Here is a 24,732-nt window from a genome sequence, read left to right as displayed (position 1 = left end):
CTGAGCCACCAGGGACGCCCTAGAGAAGATTTTAAACAAACAGAATCCGCTCTTCTCATTTTACACATGAAGAAACATTTGCACAGACAGGTTACATGACTTTGCAAAGGTCATGCTACTAACTAATGGGGGAGCCAGAGGGATAGTACCCAGGTTTCCCAGCTCCCATTCTAATGCTTTTTAACTATACCTCTACCCAAAGCATCTAGCACAGCCCTGAGCACACAGGAAGTGCCAATTAATGAAGAAATGACTGATTGTCCACAAGGCCTGCCGCTCAATTCAGATGGAAGTCCAAGAACACTAACCATGAAACTTCTCTGAAATGACAAGATCAATGTTTGAAGAATGGCCTAGCTGCAGGATTCCTGAGCATAGTTGGCCTGTGTTAGCAGCCTTAGTCAGAGAAGGCAATGGCACCCCACTCCAGTGCTCTTGCCTGGAAAATCCCGTGGACGGAGGAGCCTGGTAGGCTGCAGTCCATGGGGTCGCTAGGAGTCGGACACAACTGAGTGACTTCACTTTCACTTTTCACTTTCATGCATTGGAGAAGGAAATGGCAACCCACTCCAGTGTTCTTGCCTGGAAGATCCCAGGGACAGGGGAGCCTGGTGGGCTGCCGTCTCTGGGGTCTCACAGAGTCGGACACAACTGAAGCGACTTAGCAGCGGCGGCAGCAGCAGCGGCCTTAGTACTCGGTTAGATGGTAGCTGAGACCTCCTTCTACCAGAAACCAGTTGGTTCCTGGCCAACTAGAGATGATTCCTCCAGTGTTGCTGCCTGCAAAAACAGGTATCCTCGAGGTGACTTGGGCTGAACTGGTGCTGTCCCAGGCCCCTGTCTTTAATTGCCGTTTTTCAGAACCAGGAGATTCAAAGAGCTGAGTTTCTTTCTCTGAAATAGTAACTTCCTGTCTTTGGGAAAAGACCATATAATCACCCTTAGACTTTGGATGTTCAGGTAGAAGACAAGCTGGCCTACGGCATGTCCCACAGTTGTTTTTAATTCACTCTCTCCTTTGAGCAATAAGAGATCACAACCCTCTTGATTAAACAGTTGTAGCTCTCAAAACTACAGCATCCACTTCAGCAATCATATGCTCAGAACCAGCCTAGACTTCTGACGTGACAAGTAGCCCCACTACAAAAACCTTCATGCTTGGCTTTTGGACTCCCCTCTTCTATCCCATGGCTTCCCTGGTGGCTCAGATGGTAAAGCGTCTGCCTGCAATGCAGGATATCTGGGTTCGATCCCTGGGTTGGGAAGATCCCCTGGAGAAGGAATGGCAACCCACTCCAGTATTCTTGTCTGGAAAATCCCATGGGCAGAGGAGCCTGGTAGGCTACAGCACATGAGGTCGCAGAGTCAGGCACGACTGAGCGACTTCACTTGTTCTTCCTTCTTTCTTCTACCCCATTTCTCATTCCAAGGGGAAAATCACAACAATACTGTGAATAGGGAGGAACAAAGTGACCTGGTGCAGCCTTAGTCACCAAAACTACCTGCAGCCCAACTCCAAATCCCTCCTTTTGGTTCAAGGGCTCCCTAAAGTCACCCACAAATGCTCCCCAGCGGCCACGGTGGTCCTTCTGTGACCCTTTCATGCACCCTGCCTCTTCACCCGCACTCAGGGACTACCCATGCTCTATGCTCATCCCTTCCTTGCTATGCCCCCTCCCCTCCAGGGCTGCTGCCCCTGTCATCACCCTGCTGATGTCATGTTGCCTTGTCCTGGCCACCCTTCTGCCCGTTCCACCTGTCACTGCTCTGCCCCTTGGAGCCTCCTGCTCCTCAGTTCCACCATTTGTCACCAACAGACTGTATTTCATGAGCCATCTCCTTCTTTTTACAGGAAGGTGACACCACATACCTGGTAGGCTGGACTGGAAGGTGAGGTGAGCAGCACTGGCAGAGACCTGTCAAACACTCTGACACCAGGGTCTGCCCAGGTATTAAGTGCATGAATTCCTTGCCCATCAGGTTCCCTCAACCCAGTCACTCACATGAGGATCTTAATCTCTGGTCCAGCTTCGGCCCTACTAGCAATGTATTCATCCATCTATCTGTGCATGTGTGCATGCGTGCTAAGTCACTTACATCGTGCCCAACTCTTTGAGAGTCTATGGACTGTAGCCCACCAGGCTCCTCTGTCCATGGGATTCTCCAGACAAGAATACTGGAGTGACTTGTGGTGCCCACCTCCAAGGGATCTTCCCTACCCAGGGATTGAACTTGCATCTCTTGTGTCTCCTGCATTGGCAGGTGGATTCTTTATCACCTGGGAAGCACATTCATCTATCCATTATTCAGTAAATACAAATGAAGCAGGCAATTCAGTGAATGAATGAAGCAAGAACTGTGGATACAGCAAGTACAAGATAGACAAGGCCTCCAGACCCTTAGAAGCCTATTTTTCAGTGAGCTGAAATAGACAAGAAGCAAGAGTACAAACAATAAAATTTTAGAGAGTATGTGTTTTTGAAGAAATTAAGATTCCACAGAGAACAAGAGGAGGGTGGGCCCAATACTATAGATCAGACTTACGGGAGGTCCCTTGAAGGAAGTGACATTTAAATAGACACCTGCGGTGGCACAAAGATCCTGGGAAATGGCTCCAGCCAGGGGACCAGCATTGCCAAGGCCCTCAGCCAGGAAGGGACTTTGCCTGCTCAGAATGAGACATCATGAGTGAAGGGGAGCGTGGTATGGTTAAGCGGGGAGAGGCCGGTGAAAGGCTCTATGTGCCAGGTGCTGGGGAGTCTGTGTGCTGATGGAAAGCAACCCCCTCAACCAAGCTGCTCTGTGGAGAGTGGACTAAGGTCAGGAGGCTGTGAAAGAGTAGAGAGTGGTGTGTATTTAGGGTACAGTGTGGGGATGGGGAAGGGAACAGACGCAGAATAAATTTTTAATGTAGAGACAACAGGATTGTTTTAGGAACATGCAGTTCTGGAGGTTGGAGGTCCAACATGGGCCTCCGGGGCTAAAATAGAGGGGTCTAGTTATGACCAACCTAGATAGCATATTCAAAAGCAGAGACATTACTTTGCCAACAAAGGTTCATCTAGTCAAGGCCATGGTTTTTCCTGTGGTCAAATATGGATGTGAAAGTTGGACTGTGAAGAAGGCTGAGCGCCAAAGAATTGATGCTTTTGAACTATGGTGTTGGAGAAGACTCTTGAGAGTCCCTTGGACTGCAAGGAGATCCAACCAGTCCATTCTGAAGGAGATCAGCCCTGGGTGTTCTTTGGAAGGAATGATGTTAAAGCTGAAACTCCTGTACTTTGGCCACCTCATGCAAAGAGTTGACTCATTGGAAAAGACTCTGACGCTGGGAGGGATTGGGGGCAGGAGGACAAGGGGACGACAGAGGATGAGATGGCTAGATGGCATCACTGACTCGATGGACGTGATTCTGGGTGAACTCCGGGAGTTGGTGATGGACAGGGAGGCCTGGTGTGCTGCGATTCATGGGGTCGCAAAGAGTTGGACACGACTGAGCGACTGAACTGACAGGGATATTTTCTGGAGGTTCTGAAGGAGCAGCTGTTTGTTGGCTTTTCCAGCTTCTAGAGGCTGCCAGTCTCTTCCATATTCAATGTCAGTGCTCGCTTCACTCTGACTTCTGCTCTTGTTGTCACATCTCCTCTGACTCTCTTGCCTCCTTCCTGTATTTTAAGGACCCTGGTGTTTACTTTGGGCCCACTAGAAAATCCAAGATAAACTGCCCACCTTGAGATTCTTAACTTTTTCTTATCTACTCAGTCCCTCTTGTCGAATGAGGCCATATATTCCCAGGTTCTGGGGATTAGAATGTGGACACCTTTGAGGGGACGATGATTCTGCCCACCACATTCCCCAGAGATTTTTTTTTTTTTTCTTTTGCTGCTTGGTTTATTGTCACCTTTAGCTATTTCCAGAGCTAAAGACACTCTTCCAGTTAGTTGTTCAGGCCTTCCTTCCCCCTTCCTTTGTTGGACAATCACCTGTGCACTCATGATGTGCTAAAGGTTATTCCAGGTATGTGTGGAGTGAGCTAGATATCCACACTGTACCCTCAGGGAGCTTACAGTCGGCCTTCCTGGGTAGACTTGTCGCTGGTTTGATTAAAGCAAGCTGGCCGGCGTGAGAAGACACTGCAGATGAGACAGATACTTCAAAATGCAGTCACTCTTCCAAAGAACTTGCCACCTCTGCTGAGATTCTGCCATGGGAGTCATTAAAACACGGTCTAAGACTTAGGAAGAAACACCAATAAATTCACCAAACATGAAGAGAGCTAACAACGAAGTGGTGGGGTGGGTGAGATCTGAAGACCTGACTCTTCCTGAGTGGGCGCCGCTCCCACTCAAACGTTCTACTCTGACCTCGCGCCCCACGTTTCCCATTGCAGCTTTCTGGAAAACATCTAAGCCCTTTCTTGGCAAAGGTTCCCACAAACCAGTCTCAGGAAATACCTGATGAAACACTTGGCCCCCAAAGAGTTCTTATCTCTTAAAGATACATACTGAAATATTTATAGATGAAATGTTACCAGGTTGGGGGTTTGCTTCTGAACAGAGGTGTAGGAGGAGGTGGGTAGGTAGGGATGAAACAAGTGTGGCCGTGAGTTAATCATTGTTGAAGGTGGGTGATGGGAACATGGGGGTTCATGATACTCTTCTATTTTTTTTTCATGTTTAAAATTTTCCATAATAAGAAAAGTTAAGAGGAGAAAAGGCCCACAATTTACCTTATGTCATTGAAACAAACAACTTTTGGATATATTTTACTGTCTAAATAATTGCCTAGATTTAAAAAATAAATAAACACAGGCAAATGAATATTTGACAAACATTTTGTACAGCGTCTGAAGTCACAGAAGGGAAGAGAAAGTACTAGACATCTCGCCTGCTGCTTGTAACAGTTAACAATCCTGTCCCCCAGGGAAGAAACACATCAAACTCTGGAACATTATTCCAGTAATTGAATTCAAAGGGCTAAAGATATCATCTGGGAAAAGATAGTTTAACTTGATTAAGAGATAATTGCAGTTCTTTATGACGGAGTTGATGAACTGGCTTGACCTGTATCAGAATTTTTTATACATTAATTTCCAAGCAACATATTAGCATTGTAATCCCTCCGAATCATGAAACTGTACAAGTCTGAGAAAAACAACTGTGATTTGGATAGAACTGTCTTTGGAACATCTCCACCTGCCTTTTCAGCACTTCTGTGAGGCAGTATCATATACTGAAAAGTCCACAGGCTCTGGAGCCAAAAAAGTTGACTTAGCTTCCATCCCACACCTGCTGTGACTTTGGGAAAGTTATACAAGCTCCTGGGACCTCAGTTTCCTCATCTATAAAATGGGCCTAATAACCTCTACTTAGGATGGATGCTGTGAGGATTATGGATAATGTGTGTGAAACACCTCTCTCATCACAGATACTCAGTTAATGGAGGCTTATTGTATTTGTACCTGCAGATTCCTCTTTAGCCCACTCCACATCTCCCAATATAGTGCCTAACACATAGAATGTAGTAAAAACCTTGAGAAGGTAGATGGAGTTAATGGGAAGAAATATTAAGGCTATACCAGAATCTTCTCTTCGCAGGCCACTCATCCTCAGGAGAGCTTCTCCACCTAATTGCTCAAACCAGTAAACACAGACCCATTCATGATACAACACATTTTCCCTTACATCTAGTCAGTCACCAACTTCCACCTATTCGAGTTCTCAGTTATCACTAGAAGCTATTCAGTTCCCTCAAGTCCTACTGCTTGACCTTAGTTCAAGACTGTCTTCTTTTTCACCTGGAGTGTAGCAAAGTCAGGTCTCCTCACAGCTATTCTTAATCCTTTCTCTTGTATATATTTTTAAGGCTGTGTAGGGTCTTAGTTGTGGCATGCACGATCTACAGTCTTTGTGGAGGCATGTGAGCTCTTTAGCTGTGGCATATGGGATCTAGTTCCCTGACCAGGGATTGAACCCAAGCTCCCTGCATTGGGAGCGCAGAGTCTTAGCCACTGGACCATCAGGGAAGTCTCTTAATCCTTTCTCTGCATTGTAACTGGAGGGATTTCTTTTTTTATTACATAAAAATTTAAATATTCAAAAAATAGAGTATAATAAACTTCCATGTACTCATCATACAGTTTCAACAATAATCAATGAATGGTGAATTTTGTTTCATATATACCCCACCTACTTTCTCCAATGTTCTTAGGTTATTTGAAGGGAATTGCAGAAAGCATAGCTTCTAGGGGGGATCTTTTCATGCATTCAGAATGAAATTCTAAATCTTTTAATGGCTTGCCATGATTTGATCCCTGCTGACTCCTCTAACCACAGACCACAATTTGCTATTTGCCCTCCCCAGATTCAGTCAAACCAGCCTTCTGGTTCCTGCAACATTTTATGTTGTCTCTTTACGATCCTGAGACCTTCAGACTGGGTTAGAGTCAGTGACCAGAAAGCCTATCCTTTATCCTCCTTGACCCGCTTTGCTCAGCTTCAGCAACTCCTGCTCTGCGATCACCCTGCACATCACTTTTCTAAGAGGCCCTCAGACAAAGGCTCAGTGCCGCCTTGTCTGCTCTCTCAGTGCCCTGTGCTTCTCCTTCAATTATACATATGTAGTCATGCAAAGGTCTTCCCTGTTAAAAATAAACTCTGGGCATAAGAGTTGCTGCTGCTGCTGCTGCTAAGTCACTTCAGTTGTGTCCGACTCTGTGTGACCCCATAGACCGCAGCCCAGGAGGCTCCCCCGTCCCTGGGATTCTCCAGGCAAGAGCACTGGAGTGGGTTGCCATTTCCTTCTCCAATGCAGGAAAGTGAAAAGTGAGAGTGAAGTTGCTCAGTCATGTCTGACTCCTCGAGACCCCATGGACTGCAGCCTACTAGGCTCCTCCATCCATGTGATTTTCCAGGCAAGGGTACTGGAGTGGGGTGCCGTTGCCTTCTCCAGGGCATAAGAGTTGTGTCTGCTTTATTCCATGATGAGGCCACCAGCAAACAGTCCCTTCCTTTCAGGAAGCACTTGATAAATATTTGTTGAATGAGGTCCCCAAGAAAGGTAAAGACAAAAGCCACATGAACTTCATACTATGAACTGCTTATAGAACAGTATCCTAAACGCTTTATAACCATAAGAACAATGCTCAGACCTTCAATTTTGTGTATTTTGTTATATTCAATGTGATTTTTTTTAAGAAATTATGAGCTGCATTATGTTAAACCCTGAGGATTCAAAGTGAATAATAATGGATCTTCAGAGGCTTCCCCGTAGCTCAGTGCGTAAAGAATCCACCTGCGATGCAGGAGACACAGTTTCAATCCCTGGGTCAGGAAGATCCCCTGGAGGAGGAAATGGCAATCCACTCTAATATTCTTGCCTGTGGAGAATTCCATGGACGGAGGAGACTGATGGGTTACAGTCCATGGGTCACAGAGAATCAGACATGACTGAGCAACTAAACCACCACCACCCACTTGGTCTCAGAGAGCTGAGTCTAGTGGGAAAGACAGTCATTTAACTAAACAAAAACTGTTAATTTCTCATGGTTTATATATAGGAACTAGAATATTACCTAGACAATCTGTAAAGTATTAAACAACTAAGGAAAACAGGAATTTGCTTTAAAAACAACAACTACTATTTACTGGGTCCTTACTTTGGGCAGGTATGGTATACAGTATATTTCACACATTATTTCATTTAATCCTTACAACACCCTTTGAGATATGCCTTATTATCCCCATTTTACAGATGTATCTTAAAAACTACCAAGGCATTAAAAACTTAGATAACTCTCAGTCTGCCAGGATTTGAAACCCGAAAGTCTAACTTCAGAGGGAGCACCCCTGCACTATTCTGAGGCTGAATGTTGCTGCAAGAAAACTATCAATAAAATAAAAAATATTTTCCAATTCATCAGTGCTTTATACTTGCTGTCCTGGTTTCAGAAGCTATGTGTGAACACTTTCATGGGAAAACAGCAGCTGTTGAAAAACCTGTTACTGATAAGGTCAGCTTCTGTTGGCCCAAGGTACTAGCCATTGAATTTGGACTTTGTACCAAAGCTTTCCTATAAAAAATATAAACAGGAAACTTCCAAGTGCTGAAGCTACTGCCTGTCATGACCTATCTTCTCAGCCAAATTGAGAGTTCTGCACTGTTTCCTTCACTGTACACTGTATCTTGTCTGCTTACCTCCTATAGGTGGGTTCTGACCAGAGGAAAATTTATTATATTTTAAAAGGAAAAATTCTTAGGGTAAATTAATTTCAGTCATATATCACAGTAGATGGAATAATGTAATAACCCCCATGTATCCATCATCCTGCTTCAACAATGCTGAGCTCACAGCTAATCTGTTTCACTTATATTTCCATCAACTTGCAAACTCTGGGAGATAGTGGAGGATAGGGAAGCCTGGTGTCCTGCAGTCCATGGGGTGGTAAAGGATCAGACATGACTTAGCAACTGAACAGGGTAAGGGAGTCAATAGCTACTTTGTGGTTTTCTTGAAAATAATGCTACTAAACATTTCTGGTAAAGTTGAAGTACAGTGTGTACATGCTGGGCTTCTCCAGGAAATCTACTGAAATGAATGAGAGAAAACAACAATGATAAAAAGCTTAGACAAGTCCATCTATACAAGCAAGAAAATAACTACAACCTTCAAAACCCAGGCTATGAAGAAATGTGGCTCTTCAGATATTGACCAAGGTTATTGGGTAGAAAGGATGTTAGCAGTTCCTGAGACAGTCTCTATCTACCACTAGTATGACAAACTGTAGTGGCTCTGAAACTCAAATCCCAGTTCTCTTCTTTACAACCTGTGTGTCTTGGGCAAATTCTTCCATCTCTCTGTGCCTCGGGTTCCTCATCTATATAATGGAGATCATAAGATTTAGGGTGGTTGTAATGATTAATGAAGTAATACATGCAAAACGCTTAGAACCAGATGCCTGGCCCATGTTAACCTCCCCAGGTGTTAACCATTAAAAACAAAACTAGGTTAAGACCTGAAAAAAATGAAGGATTAAGTTACGTGTTATTTGGAGAACAGAGTTCCAAAAAGAGATAGCAAGTGTAAAGACCCTGAGGCAGAAGTCTACCTGGCATATTCAAACAAACCACCAGAGAACCTTGTGCGCTGGCTGGAGCAGAGAGGGGAGTATGGAAGGAGATGGTGCAGAGAGGGAATGGCAATGGGGGCCTCCCATATAGCTCTACAGACTATTGTAAGGACTTTGAATGAGAGGGAAGCCACTGGAAAGCTTTCACCAGAGAGGGACAATATCTGACCTACATTCTAAAATAACTACTCCAGGCAATTCCTTGGTGGTCCGGTGGTTAAGACTCTGTGCTTTCACTGCTGAGAGCCAGGGTTTGATCCCTGATGGGGGAAATAAGGTCCTGAAAACTGTGCAGCATGGCCAAAAAAAAGAAGACTGTTTCAGGTGGTGGGTTGCTGGAGGACAAGGAGGACAAGGACAAAAACAGGGGGCCATTCAGGAGGCTATTCCAATAATACAATCAAGAGATGGATGCTGGCTTGCACCTGGAAAGGAAGCAGTAAAGTGGAACGATGTGGTCAGATTACACAAATGGGTAAAAGTGTAGGGACAAAGATGTTCAAGGCAATGTTGTTCGTAAGTGAGATAAACTAGAGATAACCTGCTACTGCTGCTGCTAAGTCAATTCAGTCGTGTCCAACTCTGTGCGACCCCATAGACGGCAGCCCACCAGCCTCCCCCGTCCCTGGGATTCTCCAGGCAAGAACACTGGAGTGGGTTGCCATTTCCTTCTCCAATGCATGAAAGTGAAAAGTCAAAGTGAAGTCGCTCAGTCGTGTCTGACTCTTCGAGACCCATGGACCGCAGCCCACCAGGCTCCTCCGTCCATGGAACTTTCCAGGCAAAAGATAACCTAAATGTCCATTAATAGAAGACAGGTTAAATAAAGTATGGTACATCTTTTTTTTTTTTTTAACTTAAAAACTTCTGTAGTGGTGGAAAGAATGTATTATTTTAAAAATTGAAAGCCAAAGTGAATAATACCAATTTTTAATATTATTCAATTTCAGCATAGAATAATATGTTGCAGTTTCAACAAAAGCATGTTTTTGGACTATTAAAACATCTTGTTTGGTAATTAAAAATACAAACCTAGAAGCATTGAAATTAGAGGTTCTTATTTTAAAAAAGAGAAAGAGCTAAACAGAAATATACAGGTGTACTTGCTAAACTAGTATACCAGTAACTCATAGTTGGTCACTACAAAGTCTATGCTTCTATTCTTTTCCTTTTAAAAAATCTTGGTAGCGTGCATATTTTCTAGGAAATGAGGAAGCAAGATGCTAGGCAAGGGCTGGTTTCTACTGAAACTTTAAGATTGACTTTGCTATTACAAGCATCTAAGATCTGAATCACTGCAGCTGGTGATTGCAGCCATGAAATTAAAAGACACTTACTCCTTGGAAGGAAAGTTATGACCAACCTAGATAGCATATTGAAAAGCAGAGACATTACTTTGCCAACAAAGGTCCATCTAGTCAAGGCTATGGTTTTTCCAGTGGTCACGTATGGATGTGAGAGTTAAACTGTGAAGAAAGCTGAGTGCCAAAGAATTGATGCTTTTGAAGTGTGGTGTTGGAGAAGACTCTTGAGAGTCCCTTGGACTGCAAGGAGATCCAACCAGTCCATTCTAAAGGAGATCAGTCCTGGGTGTTCATTGGAAGGACTGATGCTAAAGCTGAAACTCCAGTACTTTGGCCACCTCATGCGAAGAGTTGACTCATTGGAAAAAACCCTGATGCTGGGAGGGATTGGGGGCAGGAGGAGAAGGGGACGACAGAGGATGAGATGGCTGGATGGCATCACCGACTTGATGGACGTGAGTTTGAGTGAACTCCGGGAGTTGGTGATGGACAAGGTGGCCTGGCGTGCTGTGATTAATGGGGTCGAAAAGAGTCAGACACGACTGAGCGACTGAACTGAACTGAACTGAAGATCTGAATAGATAAAAGATTTGTCTAAGGAGTGAAATAGTAAGTGGATACGTGATTCTGAATCTACATATTGGCCAGGCATCCACTTGGTGGAGGCTCTAAACTGATAATTTATTAATCACTCACCATATGCCAGGAAGCACTGTGCTTTGTATTTTTATGACAATTTCTAATTTTATAGTAAGTAATCTAATTTTACAAAATGGCCAAAAGTCATTAGCTAACTAAATGGAAGAGCTGAAATTCATAGATTTGTCTCATGCCAAATCCCACCCTCTTTCTCCTATCACACTGTTTTAAGTAGGGTTGGCTAGACTGATTTCTGAGGCTTTTCTTTGAAAAGAATAGTATATCCATTAGGATTGCATTCAATTGCTTGCAACAAACCAAGAGTGCTTTAAAAAAGTAAAGGGATTATTTTTCTCACGAAATAAGTCTGGCACTTGGCAGTCTGCAGTAGGTGCAGCTCCTCCTTTTCCCTTATGTGTTGTCCTGTGGTCATAAGACAGTTGCTCACCTTCTAAGCTCACAGCAACCTCACAGCCAGAATAAAACAGAAGGAGAAAAGTGGTGGTGTTCACTTCAGGAGAGCAAAATCCTTCTCAGGAATCTCTAGATATCTTCCCTCTCCACCTCACTGATGGGAATCGAGTCATGTGGCTGCACTGCAAGGGCTTCTGGGAAGGTGAGCATTTCAGCTCCGCACGTTGCCTTCTGGAACAAAATCTGAGTTCTCTTAGAAAGGAAAAAAGGGGGAATGATTATTGAGGAGGCAGTAAGCAGTGTCTGCCCCGTGAAAAATATCTGACATGTTGGGGGAGAAACAGCTGCCTCAGAAGTTCTGCTGGGTTGAGTGGATTCTAGGGGCCCTGGGCACCACTGTTGCTGTATTTTGTCTCAAGGGAGAAAGGGAAATGTAGCTTTTGTCCTAAGCATCTCTGGGCTCAGCTTCAATTCTATTATTATGGAAGAAGGAGAGAATGGCTGTTAGGGAACAAGAAAGGGCTCTGCCCCAGTCTCTCCACTGGTCCCTGAAACCCAGTTTCCCTTGGGAAAGAGTCTGGTGTGTACAACCATGTGCTCTGGAATCCGTTCTCGACAGGAGGGGATCTGAGGACAGTTGTTGACACAGCCTTTGGAATGGGGAGACAGCAGTGGGGCATCTGGGGATACTTGAGGATGCTGAGAACATTTGAAAATAATTCAGCCTCTTGGATTAACCTGGAAAGTATCATTAGGAATGCAGGTTAGCTCCTGAGGGTCACCTCCTCCCAGCTGTGTCACTAGCAAGACATCTCACCATCCTAGACCTTGTTTTCATCTCCTTTAAAGGGGAGTAATAACCCTATATCATGTAGTTTGAAGTGATGCATGGCCAGTTCCTGTTTTATACTATACACTCCACAGATGGAGGCTGTTATGTTTGATAGGAGCATGATCTGGCCCCCCTCCACCCCTGCTCTAACTCAGTTCACATCCTCTTCTCAGCTATCCTGACTAATTTGCTATTCCTCTATCAGAACATGCCCTTTCTGGCCAGCTTTTGGCTTCTGAGTTTGCTCACAGTGGAATGTTGGCTGAAATACTTCAATTCTGATGAACACTGTAGTCCTTCAGGACTCAGCACACCTCTCCCCTTCTCCAGAAGTTCATCTCTGACCTCCCCAGGTTGGGTCAAGCCACTCCTCAGAGCCCCCAGGAGCCCACACTTAACTTCTGTCACAGTTCAGTTTTTACTGCACCTTTGGGCAGGCTGTTGCTAAGTTCCTTGTAAGACCAGTAAAGTCTTTCTGGGAGGTTAAGAAAGGCCCAGGCCACTCTGCTTTTTCAAGGCTCTTCAGGAAAAGCATGAGGAGAAAACTGTGGTTTTCTTTCTTCCTTTTTTGCTCTGCTGTGTGTGACACTAAATTCTCTCACCAGAGATCCAACCTGTTTTTCTCAGTGGAAGCACAGAATCCTAAGCACTGGACGGCCAGGGAATTCCTAGCCTGTATTTTAAAGGATAGGAATTTCATATAATATCCTATATATTATGATATTATATAATTTAATTATATTAAATTCCCATCCTGTTTAAAGGATTGGCAAGTCGTGGGTACTCAACAAATATTTTGTTGAATAAATATAACAAATTGTAATGTTGACAGAGACAAAGGTAATGCAATAAAAATGTACTACTTGCAAATATGCAATTTGCAGTTTTATTTTAAAATGTGAATTCACAGGCGTTTGTTTACATGAAATTCTGTCACCCTGTGCATACCCTCATCTGGAGGAAACCGACAGTGGCCGCGTGCCCACCCTGCTGAGGACATGGGAGCTCCTTGGGCAGGGGTAGGGGGATCTGAAGGCCCGGCACTCAAAAGGGGGTCTCATCTTCCACCCTACACCCTTGGGGCGTCCCCTGTGCCAGCGCCGACCCCAGCCCCTCTCCCGCGGGGTCGAGGTGGCTGGCCTCGCACGCCTCTCGCCGCCCCGCCCGCAGGCGGCGCTCTCTGGCCGGTCTCCCGCCGGGGTCGCGACGGGGCGTGCGCGCTCGAAGGGTGGCGTCCGCACTTCCTGGTAGCGGGCGCGGAGCGGCCGCAGGGTTATTGCAGGGTACAGCGGTCGGTGCTCGCTGTCCCCACCTGTCCCTGGTCACCTGGGGCCGGGCGCGGCAGTTGTCCAGACGGCGACGTCGTCGCGGGTCTGGTCCGGCGCCAGCGCCTCGGACGTAGAGCGGGAGCCGGGAGTCGCCGCGCATCAGGTGAGTCGCGGGATTCGGCGCCCGGCGTCTCGCCGCAGCTTCCCCACCAGGGACTTCGGGGCGCCGGCGGTACCGCGTCGCTCCCGGCTTCCCCGGCGGCGCTCTGCGCTTCGGGGAGGGAGAGGAATTTCTTTCCCTGGGATTCAGAGGCTGGAATGTACTAGAGGTTGTATAGTACTTGGAGTGGGGGCCCTGGACTGAAAGCCAAGGACGCCCAAGCCTGACCCGTCCGGCTGAGGGGTGGTCGTAGTCTTCGCGCCTGGGGTCGGCCCCGAGTTTGGGGCTCCGGGGCTGGGGTGCGGGCATGGAACCGGTGGTCTGGGTTGGTCGTATACTCACACCCAGACGCTCCGCACCCCCATCGCCGAGGAGAAAGGTATTAAACATTATTAAACAGTTGATGTTTTAGCGATAGTGTGACTTTCCTCCTTGGCACACACAGGTGGGCGTATCGTCGCGGACGCACCTGCTCGTGTGTGCGTTGGGGGCGGACTTCGTTCGTTGGGCGTCCAGTCTCCTGGCCCCCGGGCGTTGGGGACGGTACCCCGCGAGCCCCGGACACTGGGATTAAGCCCGAGGACTTTTCAAGCTGTTTGTTCCCAGAGACCGTGGTGTTCTGGTTTGGTTCATCCGTGACCGTCATGGATGGCTCAAAATTCTCTCAATAACTCTCCGGAATTTGTAGTCTCAGTGAAGCTCCGTTTCTCACCTGGGTAGGTGGCTTCGGGAGGTGGCAGCAGGGCCCGCCCCCTGCATTCCGGAGGCGGCCGGGGAGGAAGGTCCAGCCGCTGGGAGGAAACACGCTGGGTTTACCGCATTGCTTTGCTTGTGCAAATGACTCAGGTAAGGGCGGGGTTGGGGGAAAGAGTGTTGCTCAAACCCCAGAGATAAACCCACAGAGACCAGAAATGCAAAGGACTTAAGAATGAGTGTTTGGACCTCAGAATTGCTAATGGCTCAGTTCAAATCGTTTCACCTGTGCTTTTCAGATTATTCTTAAGCTTCTTCAATGACAAAACTACTAATTAACATACGCTTTTTTTTTTTCCTTGACAGCCTCTAAGATTGGGTTGTCTTTGTGGTATCTCTAGAATTGAATTATTGGGAATTGCAGGTGAAGAGCAGCCTGCCAGCTGTGAGAATCACTGGGCCAGGGGAACCTGCGCTTTTGCTATTTAAGAGACAAGAGGGCAGTGAGAGGTGTAAACCTTGGTGGGTGCTTATTTGATGAAAAAAAGTTAAATTGTGCCAATAGGGGAAATTTGTACTCATTAGTATGAAGAATATTAGCTTTGTTTAGTTGCTTTAGGTAATGGTATACCTATTACAGTTTTTTAAAAACCCTTGCTGTTAGAAATACATTCTAAATTTGAAATATAGGTTCAGGATTTGCTGCAAAATAATCCAGTTTGGGGGAGGGCTGCCAGTGGAGAAGTGAAGGGGAGCAAGATGGAGACTGGACATGAATTGTTAATAGTTGAAGCTGGATGAAGGGTATTGGGGTAGGGACTGCCTTGTATGCTGACTCTACTTTTTTATGGCATTTCCCTTGAAAAGTAACACCACCTGTGGAGCTTTTTTTTTTTTTTTTTTGTGGAAGATAGATTTGGAGGGTAACACTAGTGATTCTAGATTCAAAGCCTTCCACAGATGTTCACTGGTAACTTGGTGTAAAGGCTGTCTCTCCACTCAAGCCTTTTTCTTCCTCTGGGGGATGCCGCTTTATTTTGCTGTGACGCATACCCTATTTGCTGAGTGTGACACAGCTGAGAGGATCAAGCTGATGCAGGTGGATGCTGGGTCAGCCTTTTTTTTATACAAAGGGTATTAGCAAGCCTTGGGGGTTGAGCTGACTCCAAAGGGACAGGTTGTGTAAAATGTGTTAGCAGTTTTTCTGAATTGCCCAAATCCTTTCCAAGTTATGCTCAACAACAACAACAAAAAAACAGAGCTCAGAGTAGTGAACAAAACCATACACACTTAGGGTTTGTGTACACTTCTGGAAGCACTGGATACATCAATAGAAAGTCAACATTGAAAACAAAGTGAGTGGAGACCTGCCTATTACCTGAAAGAGATCCTATCTGTGTGTGTATCCTTTCTTCCTGTCGTCACTTTGTTTGCTTCAGGTATCATGAAGTGTAAATACTTAGCAAGGAACTGGTTCCTAAAATTTCTGCACTTTCTTTTCCAAGAAGCCTGTGTTCAAGAGGAGGGCCTTGGAAGTCATATCGATACATTCATCCAACTTGTTTATTTTTACCCCCTCTGGATTTATCCTATAATTCTTACTCATTCTGTCATGCCTGATTAGTAATTTGGAAAAGTACAAGGGAGCTATTAAAGTTTAGTAGAGGGAGGAAAGGGAGGCATAGTCCTCAAAGATAAACCCACATTTCTTAGTAGCTTCTGTGGAACTGATTTTAATGCCTCCTTTAAGAGAAAAAGGTCAAGTAAATTATATCTGTGATAGCTGAAACTTGAAGCGTTAGATGAATCCCTCAGCATAGGCCTTGCCCATATAGATTCACTAGGATGAAAGTTGTAAAGATGCTTTAAGTCAGTTCTGTTGAGGAAATGCCACAGCACCTCCCAGTTTCCTTGTAGTGCATGAGAAAACGAGAGGACAAGAAAAATCCCCTTACTGTTGGAAAATGTCATAGTGAATTCATGATGGTCCTTAAGTGGAATTCCTTAGCTTGTGATTTAGTTTTCTTTGTGTGAATAAAAGAACAATGCAACTGTTAAGTAGCTTTATTTTCTACCTCAATTCTCTGAAACAAGAGCAGGGAGAGAGAAGAGAAACTCGCCACTCCCTGTGATCGGGGAGTGACCTAACTTTGCTCTCCTTGGTGAGAGGATGGTGGGTTTGGGTTCTGGAGAGCTGATTGCTAATAGCCATTTTAAGGAATTACCACAAATGTGATACCATCTTCTCCTTGCATAGTGTTATAAAAGGGTATATACACGCTGAAAAGCAAATTGCATACTACTTTATCGGACTAGAAATGAGAGAAAAGGGTGTTGGCAATCCAGTCAGTAATCATCTTCTAATTTGTAAGCACTCTCCTCTCATCTCCATCACTTCATCCCATCCTGTGAGGAGGAGCAGCCGTGCTGGAGGATTATTTTCATTTTTAACAGATGAGAACGTTGAAAATCTAAAGAAGGGATGGCTTGCCAGGTGGCTTCTTTCGTGATATGGGGGAAGGAAATTTAATATTCGTTAACAGTTCAAGTCATCTTCACACGTGTTTTTAATTCTCACAAAGCTCTTTAAATTGGATATTTTCAACCCATTTTGCAGATGAAATTGTAGCCAAGAGAGGTTAGTAGTTCACTTGAGGTCTGGCAGCTGAGAGCCAGGATTCAAACTTTGATCGGCTGGATCTTAGAGTTTACGCTATTTCCAGCCTCTGTGCTGATCCAAAGGCTAGCAGACAGCAAAGCTTCCATCTCTAGAAGGTTGGTTGATTAGGCAAGCTGTCTTTTTCTTAGCTTTCTATTTTGCATTGGTGCATAGCCCATTAGCAGTGTTGTGATAGTTCCAGGTGCGCAGCAAAGTGACTCAGCCTCACCGATACATATATCCATTCTCCGCTAAAGTCCCCTCCCAGCCAGTCTCAGGCAAGCTGGTTTTTTGTGCCACACTGGTTAAAACTGGGGGCATGTGCCAATTGAAATGTTTTATCAGTCCAGCGCAGAGTTTGGGGGGAAAAAAATGAAGTCGAGTTAACATTGACAATTGAGAGATTTCAAGTATTCTGCCCCAGAACTCCCGAAGGCAAGTAGTGGGGCAGCCTTCTGGAAAAGGTAGTGTACCCCAGTTGCCTCTGGTCTCCACCACTCCTTACAGTGGCCCCATCCTTGAGGCAGGGGACCATCGCACTTGCCCCGTTGTTCTTACCGTAAGAGGTCTTCCTATGTGTGCGAGTGTGTCTACTCCACTCGGAGTAACCAAAGGCAGCTTGAGGGCTCTTGCCGCAAGAAAAGGGAAAGAGCATATTCCTTGGAGAGAGTGAAGACTCTTGTGTTTAGTCTGCAGCAATTCTGTGACAGAAAATACAAGGGATGTCATCACTTTCCTCACATCCTGTCTGCATTACTCATTTACAGAGAATAGTCTACTACCCGTACAGTACAATAGCAATGGTGAACATGTGTGGGCAGGCTGCTGTGGAAAAAAGAAATACCTCCAAAACCCCAAACCACTGACTCTCTGTGGGTGGGAAGACGGGTCTTGGGCACCTGAGGTGGGCCACAAAGAAGCCCTCCCTCTTTAAGCAGCCTGCCTTTGGCATCCACAGGGACTCTGAGCTTGTGTGCTGGCTCTTTGTGGCTGCTCTGAGGGGTCCCAGAAGGTACTCACCTCCCCACGCTGTGCCCACCCCCCTCTAGCTGGTGACAGGTCTGACAGCTCCGCAGGCAGGAGGAACTGAGGCGCCCAAGGGTGGCCTGTAGGGTCAAGGGACAGATATTCTCCCCTCTGTCTACATTTGGAGTTTCATTTACATCTTTGTTACCTTCCCCTGAACTCAGAGTTTGTGGGTGTGGTGGGTGAGGCAGAAACGTGACTGTAAAGAGGAAATGCAGATGGAGCCTTGTGGAGTGGTTTTCAAGAAGCCACAGATGATATTTGTTCTGAGACCTTTGTCGCTCGAGCTGCCAGTCTAGGTGTGTGCATGCCCCAGTGTGGGAAGAGATACGGGACGAGGAGGGGGTGCTGCCTTGCGTGGTTGAAAGAAGTGGTTAGAGGCCAGTGGGTTGCTCGCATCCTTTCTGGAGAGCTCTGGGATTCAGGTGCGCGGGTGTGTTCTCAGGAAGGTGATTACCACTCCCTGGCCAAACCTGCAGCGGGCAGGAGGCAGGGAGAGGGTGTCGATGAGCAACCAGAGCAAACAGAGGCGAGGTGAGGCGAGGCGCCACTGAGTGTGTACTCTTGCCAGATTGCTGGTGTCTTTCTGCCTCTCCCACCACCTCCCTGTGTGACCTTGACCTGTGTGTGTTTCTTTTTTTAACCACTCTGCCCTTCAGCCTTCTTCTGTGTAAAGTGTGAGTACTAATAACGACCACCTCATGGGGCTCCGAGGGTGAGGTTGACTGCTGTTGCCGTTGGAGCCCTGTCTTCTTTGCTTTTACCTTTATTTGGGGGATTTTCCCCCAGAATTTTAGAAGGCAGGCCTCAGGGAAGAAACGAGTTCCAGCTCTGACCTCCCTGTTTCCAGAGGGAGCCTGGCCTGCCTTGTGGCCTTGGGAAACCTTCTCCATGACGGCTGTCAACAGGGCTTTGATGGAGTGGAGCGGCAGCCTTGGAACTGACGGTGAGAACAGGGCCAGGACCCAGGGCTTTGGCCCTGTTGTTTGGGAATTAAATGCACTCCGATCTGGAAAGGAGAGGAGTCCCCTGGCTTCCCCCTCACAGAGGAGGAGCAGGCGGGGCCGGGCTCATGGTCACCTGAGTTCTGTCCAGTACCTCGTCTGTCAGCTGGGGAAGCACGCTCCTGAGAATGTTTTTTGAGGAACTAACAGAAATGTTATGAAATCTTGACCCAGGCCCAGTAAAGTACTGTGTCTGACTTGCCCTTTTGTGGTGAAATCAAAAGACCAAGCACCCCTGCAGTTTACTTTTAACCTGGAGAAATAATAAAGATGCTGTTAATCTGTATTTACAGAGCATTTTGTAGTTTTAAAAGGGCTAATTTGATCTTCGACTGATGGTATGGGGTTATTTTGGAGAAGGCAGTGGTAACCCACTCCAGTACTCTTGCCTGGAAAATCCCATGGACGGAGGGGCCTGGTGGGCTGCAGTCCGTGGGGTCGCTAGGAGTCGGACATGACTGAGCAACTTTACTTTATGTTTTCACTTTCATGCATTGAAGGAAATGGCAACCCACTCCATTGTTCTTGCCTGGAGAATCCGAGGGACAGGGGAGCCTGGTGGGCTGCCGTCTATGGGGTTGCACAGAGTTGGACACCCCTGAAGCGATTTAGCAGCAGCAACATGGGGTTATTTGTTTGCATTTGTTTCTGTTACCTTTCGCTCTCAGGAGGCATACGTGAGGGAACTGAGGTTTAGGCCAGAGATGAGCCCAGAGATGGAAACAGAGGACTGGGCTAAAGTTTTACTTTATCAGAGAAGGTAACCGAATTCATGTTCTTTGTGCACTTAAGGAATCCTGGGGAATGACGACATCCTGGGGGCGGGAAGGGAGAGATGGAGAACTGAAGTCTTCCCGGGGAGCTGAAAACATCCTTTGTGTCCAGGAAGGCAGCCAGTCCCTTCAGAGTCCCCTGCAAGCAGAGGAGGCAGAGGTCTCCCTGTCAACAGCTCCTGCCCAGACCCATTCTCGGAAATGCCGGTGGGCTCATTGGGGAGGAGGAACGGCTCTTTCCTCTCCTGCCCATGTCTAGAACCTTCATGAAACTGTGGCCTTTCTGCTCCTCCGCCCCCAGCCAGTTGTTCCAGGGGCTACTGAACAGCCTCCACCTCCACAGCCCTCCCCATCCCAGCTGGTGGCCACAGAGCTGCTCCCGTCTCACGTTCTGGAGGGGGTTTCCCTCCCCAGCCCCTGCCATCTCCCCCTGCCCACCCCAGTTGGTATCCTTTCTTCCATTCAGCTTTATTCTGGAAAGTTGAAAAAAATTCTCTGTGACCCACTATCCAAGGACCCAAAGACATCATTTTGACATATTTTCTTCCAGTTTTGTTTTGCCTTTGTTTGTTTTTCTTTTCTTTAAAAATTTATTTGACTGCCCTGGGTCTTAGTTGCAGCAGGTAGGACCTAGTTCCCTGATCAGGGATCAAACCCTGGGCCCCCTTCATTGGGAGTGCAGAGTCCTAGCCACTGGATCACCAGGGAAGCCCTTTGCCTTTGTTTTTTAAAATAAATTTAATAAATTGTAACACTTTATAAATATTCATTTTATGTTAGCATTTTAAGAGCTGTCACACCAAGACTAATATTTATTACAGCATTCTTTCCATGTCTTTATTATTATCATTTATAATAACCACATGCTATTTTAGCCTTTTTTAGCCATTCTCTTAATATTAGAGAGCTAAGTGTTTGCTCATTTTTTAATGTTGTGAATCATTCTAAATTGAATGTATGTAAACCTTCGATTCTGTGCTATAAGAAATATAGTTGTGCTACTTCCGTGGCTCCTGAGCTCCTGAGGAGAGAAGCATCTTTTGTTATTCTTAATAAGCCCCTTTCTACCATACCTGAGTTTACTCTAATGAGCTGATTGCTGAGACTAGGGGTTGGTTTGGGGCCTAGTTGTTGGAGGAACCAAGCACGTGATTACAGGGTTGGAATTTTCAGCCCCTTCTTCCCCACCCCCAGAAGGGAAGAGGTGCTGGAGAATTGAATTCAGTCACCCATGGCCAGTGATTTAATCAGTCGTGCCTGTGTAATGGAATCTCCATAAAAACCCTAAGCAAAGGGGTTTGGAGAACTTCTGAGTTGGCAAACCCATCAAGGTGTTGGGAGGATCATGTGTGCAGAGGGGGCAGGGAAGCTCTGTGCCCCTTCCCCATACCTTGCCCTGTGCATCTCTTCCCTTTGGCTGTTCCTGAGTTGTATCATTTATAGGAAACCAGTAGTTGTAAGTAAAGTGTTTTCCTAAATTCTGTGAGCCACTAAAGCAAATTATCAAGCCAGAGGAGGGGGTCATGGGAACCGCTGATTTATAAACACTTGGTAGAAGGTACAGGTGAGAACCAGGGACTTTCAGCTGCCATCTGAAGAGGAAAGCAGTCTTCTGAGACTGAGCCCTCAATCCACAAGAGTGAGCTCTGTACTCACTCTGGGTAGTTAGTGTCAGAATTGCTTGGTGTGGAAAAACCCACATATTTGGTGTCAGCAGTATTGTGAGTAGAAACAGCATTTTTACCTTTCAGTTTCATTTCCTGTTATTTTGGATGGATTTCTTTCTTTTTTTTTGCTTGTGGGATCTTAGTTCCCACACCAGGAATTGAACCTGGGCCCCTTGCAGTGGATATGCAGAGTCCTAACCACTGGACCATCAGGGAATTACCTGGGATGGATTTTTATAAGAATGATTAGTAAGTGGAAGGTTTTTTTGTTTTTTATTTTACTGACATATAATTTATGATGTTGTGTTAGATTCAGGTGTATAGCACAGTGATTCAGTTTTATATATATATATATATATATATACAATTTCTTTTTCTTATTCTTTTCCATTATGGTTTATTACGGGATATTGGGTGTAGTTCCTTGTGTTATAGAGTAGAACCTTGTTTATACATCCTGTATATACTAGTTTGCACCTGCTAATTCCAAACTTTCAATCCATTGTTCCCCTCCTCTCCTCCCCCTTGGCAGTGAGTCTGTTTCTGTTTCTTCAGTTCAGTTCAGTCGCTCAGTCGTGTCCGACTCTTTGCGACCCCATGAATCGCAGCACGCCAGGCCTCCCTGTCCATCACCAACTCCCGGAGTTCACTCAGACTCACGTCCATCGAGTCAGTGATGCCATCCAGCCATCTCATCCTCTGTCGTCCCCTTCTCCTCCTGCCCCCAATCCCTCCCAGCATCAGAGTCTTTTCCAATGAGTCAGCTCTTCGCATGAGGTGGCCAAAGTACTGGAGTTTCAGCTTCAGCATCATTCCTTCCAAAGAAATCCCAGGGCTGATCTCCTTCAGAATGGACTGGTTGAATCTCCTTGCAATCCAGGGGACTCTCAAGAGTCTTCTCCAACACCATAGTTCAAAAGCATCAATTCTTTGGCACTCAGCTTTCTTCACAGTCCAACTCTCACATCCATACATGACCACTGGAAAAACCATAGCCTTGACTAGATGGACCTTTGTTGGCAAAGTAATGTCTCTGCTTTTTCATATACTATCTAGGTTGGTCATAACTTTCCTTCCAAGGAGTAAGCGTCTTTTAATTTCATGGCTGCAATCACCATCTGCAGTGATTTTGGAGCCCCCCCAAAATACAGTCTGACACTGTTTCCACTGTTTCCCCATCTATTTCCCAGGAAGTGATGGGACCAGATGCCATGATCTTCGTTTTCTGAATGTTGAGCTTTAAGCCAACTTTTTCACTCTCCTCTTTCACTTTCATCAAGAGGCTTTTTAATTCTTCTTCACTTTCTGCCATAAGGGTGGTGTCATCTGCATATCTGAGGTTATTGATATTTGTCCCAGCAATCTTGATTCCAGCTTGTGCTTCTTCCAGCCCAGCGTTTCTCATGATGTGCTCTGCATATAAGTTAAATAAGCAGGGTGACAATATACAGCCTTGATGTACTCCTTTTCCTATTTGGAACCAGTCTGTTGTTCCATGTCCAGTTCTCACTGTTGCTTCCTGACCTGCATACAGATTTCTCAAGGTAAGTTCGTTTGTGTCATATTTTAGCTTCCACATATAAGTGATACCATATGATATTTGTTTTTGTCTGAATTATTTCATTTAATATGATAATCTCTAGATCCATCCATGTTGCTGCAAATGGCATTATTTTATTCTTTTTATGACTGAGGAGTCTGAATGAACTCTGGGAGTTGGTGATGGACAGGGAGGCCTGGCGTGCTGCAATTCATGGGGTCGCAAAGAGTCAGACACGACTGAGCGACTGAACTGAATATTCCATTTTATATGTATACCACATCTTTATCCATTCATTTTTTGTTGGACATTTAGGTTGCTTCCATGTCTTGGCTGTTCTAAACAGTGCCACTGTGAACACTGGGGTACATGTATCTTTTTAAAATTATTTATTTTTGGCTGTGCTGGGTCTTCACTGCTGCATGGGCTTTTCTTAGCTGTGGCGAGCGGGGGCCATTCTCTAGCTCTGGTGCGAGGGCTTCTCACTGTGGTGGCTTCTCTTGTTGCAGAGCACAGGCTCTAGGGTGTGTGGGCTTCATTAGTTGTGACTCCTGGGCTACAGAGCACAGGCTCAATAGTTGTGGTGCACAGGCTTAGTTCCTGCACAGCATGTAGGATCTTCCTGGATCAGGGATTAAAAAACTGTGTCTCCTGCATTGGCAGGTAGATTCTTGACCACCGAGCCACCAGTGGTATCTTTTTGAATTCAAGTTTTGTCCAGATATATGCCCAGGAGTGGGATTGCTGGATCATATGGAAGCTCTGTTTTTAGTTTTTTCAGGACACTCCATGCTGTTTTCCATAATGGCTGTACCAGTTTACATTCTTACCAACAGTGTAGGAGGGTTTTCTTTTTTCCACACCCTTTCCAGCATTTATTGTTAGTGGTGTGAGTCAAAGGTTTTGAATAGTAAAAGGTTTTCTTTCTGATTACAAAAGCAATGAATTTTCATTGTGGAAAACCTAGTAAGCATCAGATCAGATCAGATCAGTCGCTCAGTCATGTCCGACTCTTTGTGACCCCATGAATCGCAGCACGCCAGGCCTCCCTGTCCATCACCAACTCCCGGAGTTCACTCAGACTCATGTCCATCGAGTCAGTGATGCCATCCAGCCATCTCATCCTCTGTCGTCCCCTTCTCCTCCTGCCCCCAATCCCTCCCAGCATCAGAGTCTTTTCCAGTGAGTCAACTCTTCGCATGAGGTGGCCAAAGTACTGGAGTTTCAGCTTCAGCATCATTCCTTCCAAAGAAATCCCAGGGCTGATCTCCTTTAGAAGGGACTGGTTGGATCTCCTTGCAGTCCAAGGGACTCTCAAGAGTCTTCTCCAACACCACAGTTCAAAAGCATCAATTCTTTGGCACTCAGCTTTCTTCACAGTCCAACTCTAACATCCATACGTGACCAGTGGAAAAACCATAGCCTTGACTAGATGGACTTTTGTTGGCAAAGTAATGTCTCTGCTTTTGAATATGCTATCTAGGTTGGTCATAACTTTCCTTCCAAGGAGTAAGCGTCTTTTAATTTCATGGCTGCAGTCACCATCTGCAGTGATTTTGGAGCCCAGAAAAACACAGTCTGACACTGTTTCCACTGTTTCCCCATCTATTTCCCATGAAGTGACA

The 24,732-nt window shown here is 45.8% G+C and overlaps 1 protein-coding gene and 1 non-coding gene across 8 annotated transcripts in view; one reads left to right on the top strand and one right to left on the bottom strand.

Annotated features, from left to right (window-relative positions):
* The first annotated feature begins 13,177 nt into the window (after positions 1-13,177).
* GPR160 (G protein-coupled receptor 160) overlaps positions 13,178-24,732 on the top strand; it is a 69,242-nt gene continuing 57,687 nt past the window's right edge. For 3 of the 7 annotated variants that reach the window (XM_061416301.1, XM_061416307.1, XM_061416292.1), the window contains exon 1: positions 13,200-13,748. Coding sequence is in view for 1 of the 7 variants with exons in the window: in XM_061416347.1 (XP_061272331.1) it covers positions 13,316-13,748 (433 nt within the window). In the remaining 6 variants the exon portion in view is untranslated. The other 4 variants (XM_061416347.1, XM_061416325.1, XM_061416315.1 and 1 more) reach the window with 4 other exon arrangements.
* Positions 21,711-21,783, bottom strand: TRNAG-UCC (transfer RNA glycine (anticodon UCC)). Its single transcript has one exon. It is a non-coding gene; the product is annotated as a tRNA-Gly (tRNA).

Source organism: Bos javanicus, chromosome 1 (genome assembly GCF_032452875.1).
Source record: "Bos javanicus breed banteng chromosome 1, ARS-OSU_banteng_1.0, whole genome shotgun sequence".
Lineage (NCBI taxonomy): Eukaryota > Metazoa > Chordata > Mammalia > Artiodactyla > Bovidae > Bos > Bos javanicus.
The sequence above is the reverse complement of the archived record's forward strand: the minus strand, read 5'-3'. Positions and strand labels throughout refer to the sequence as shown.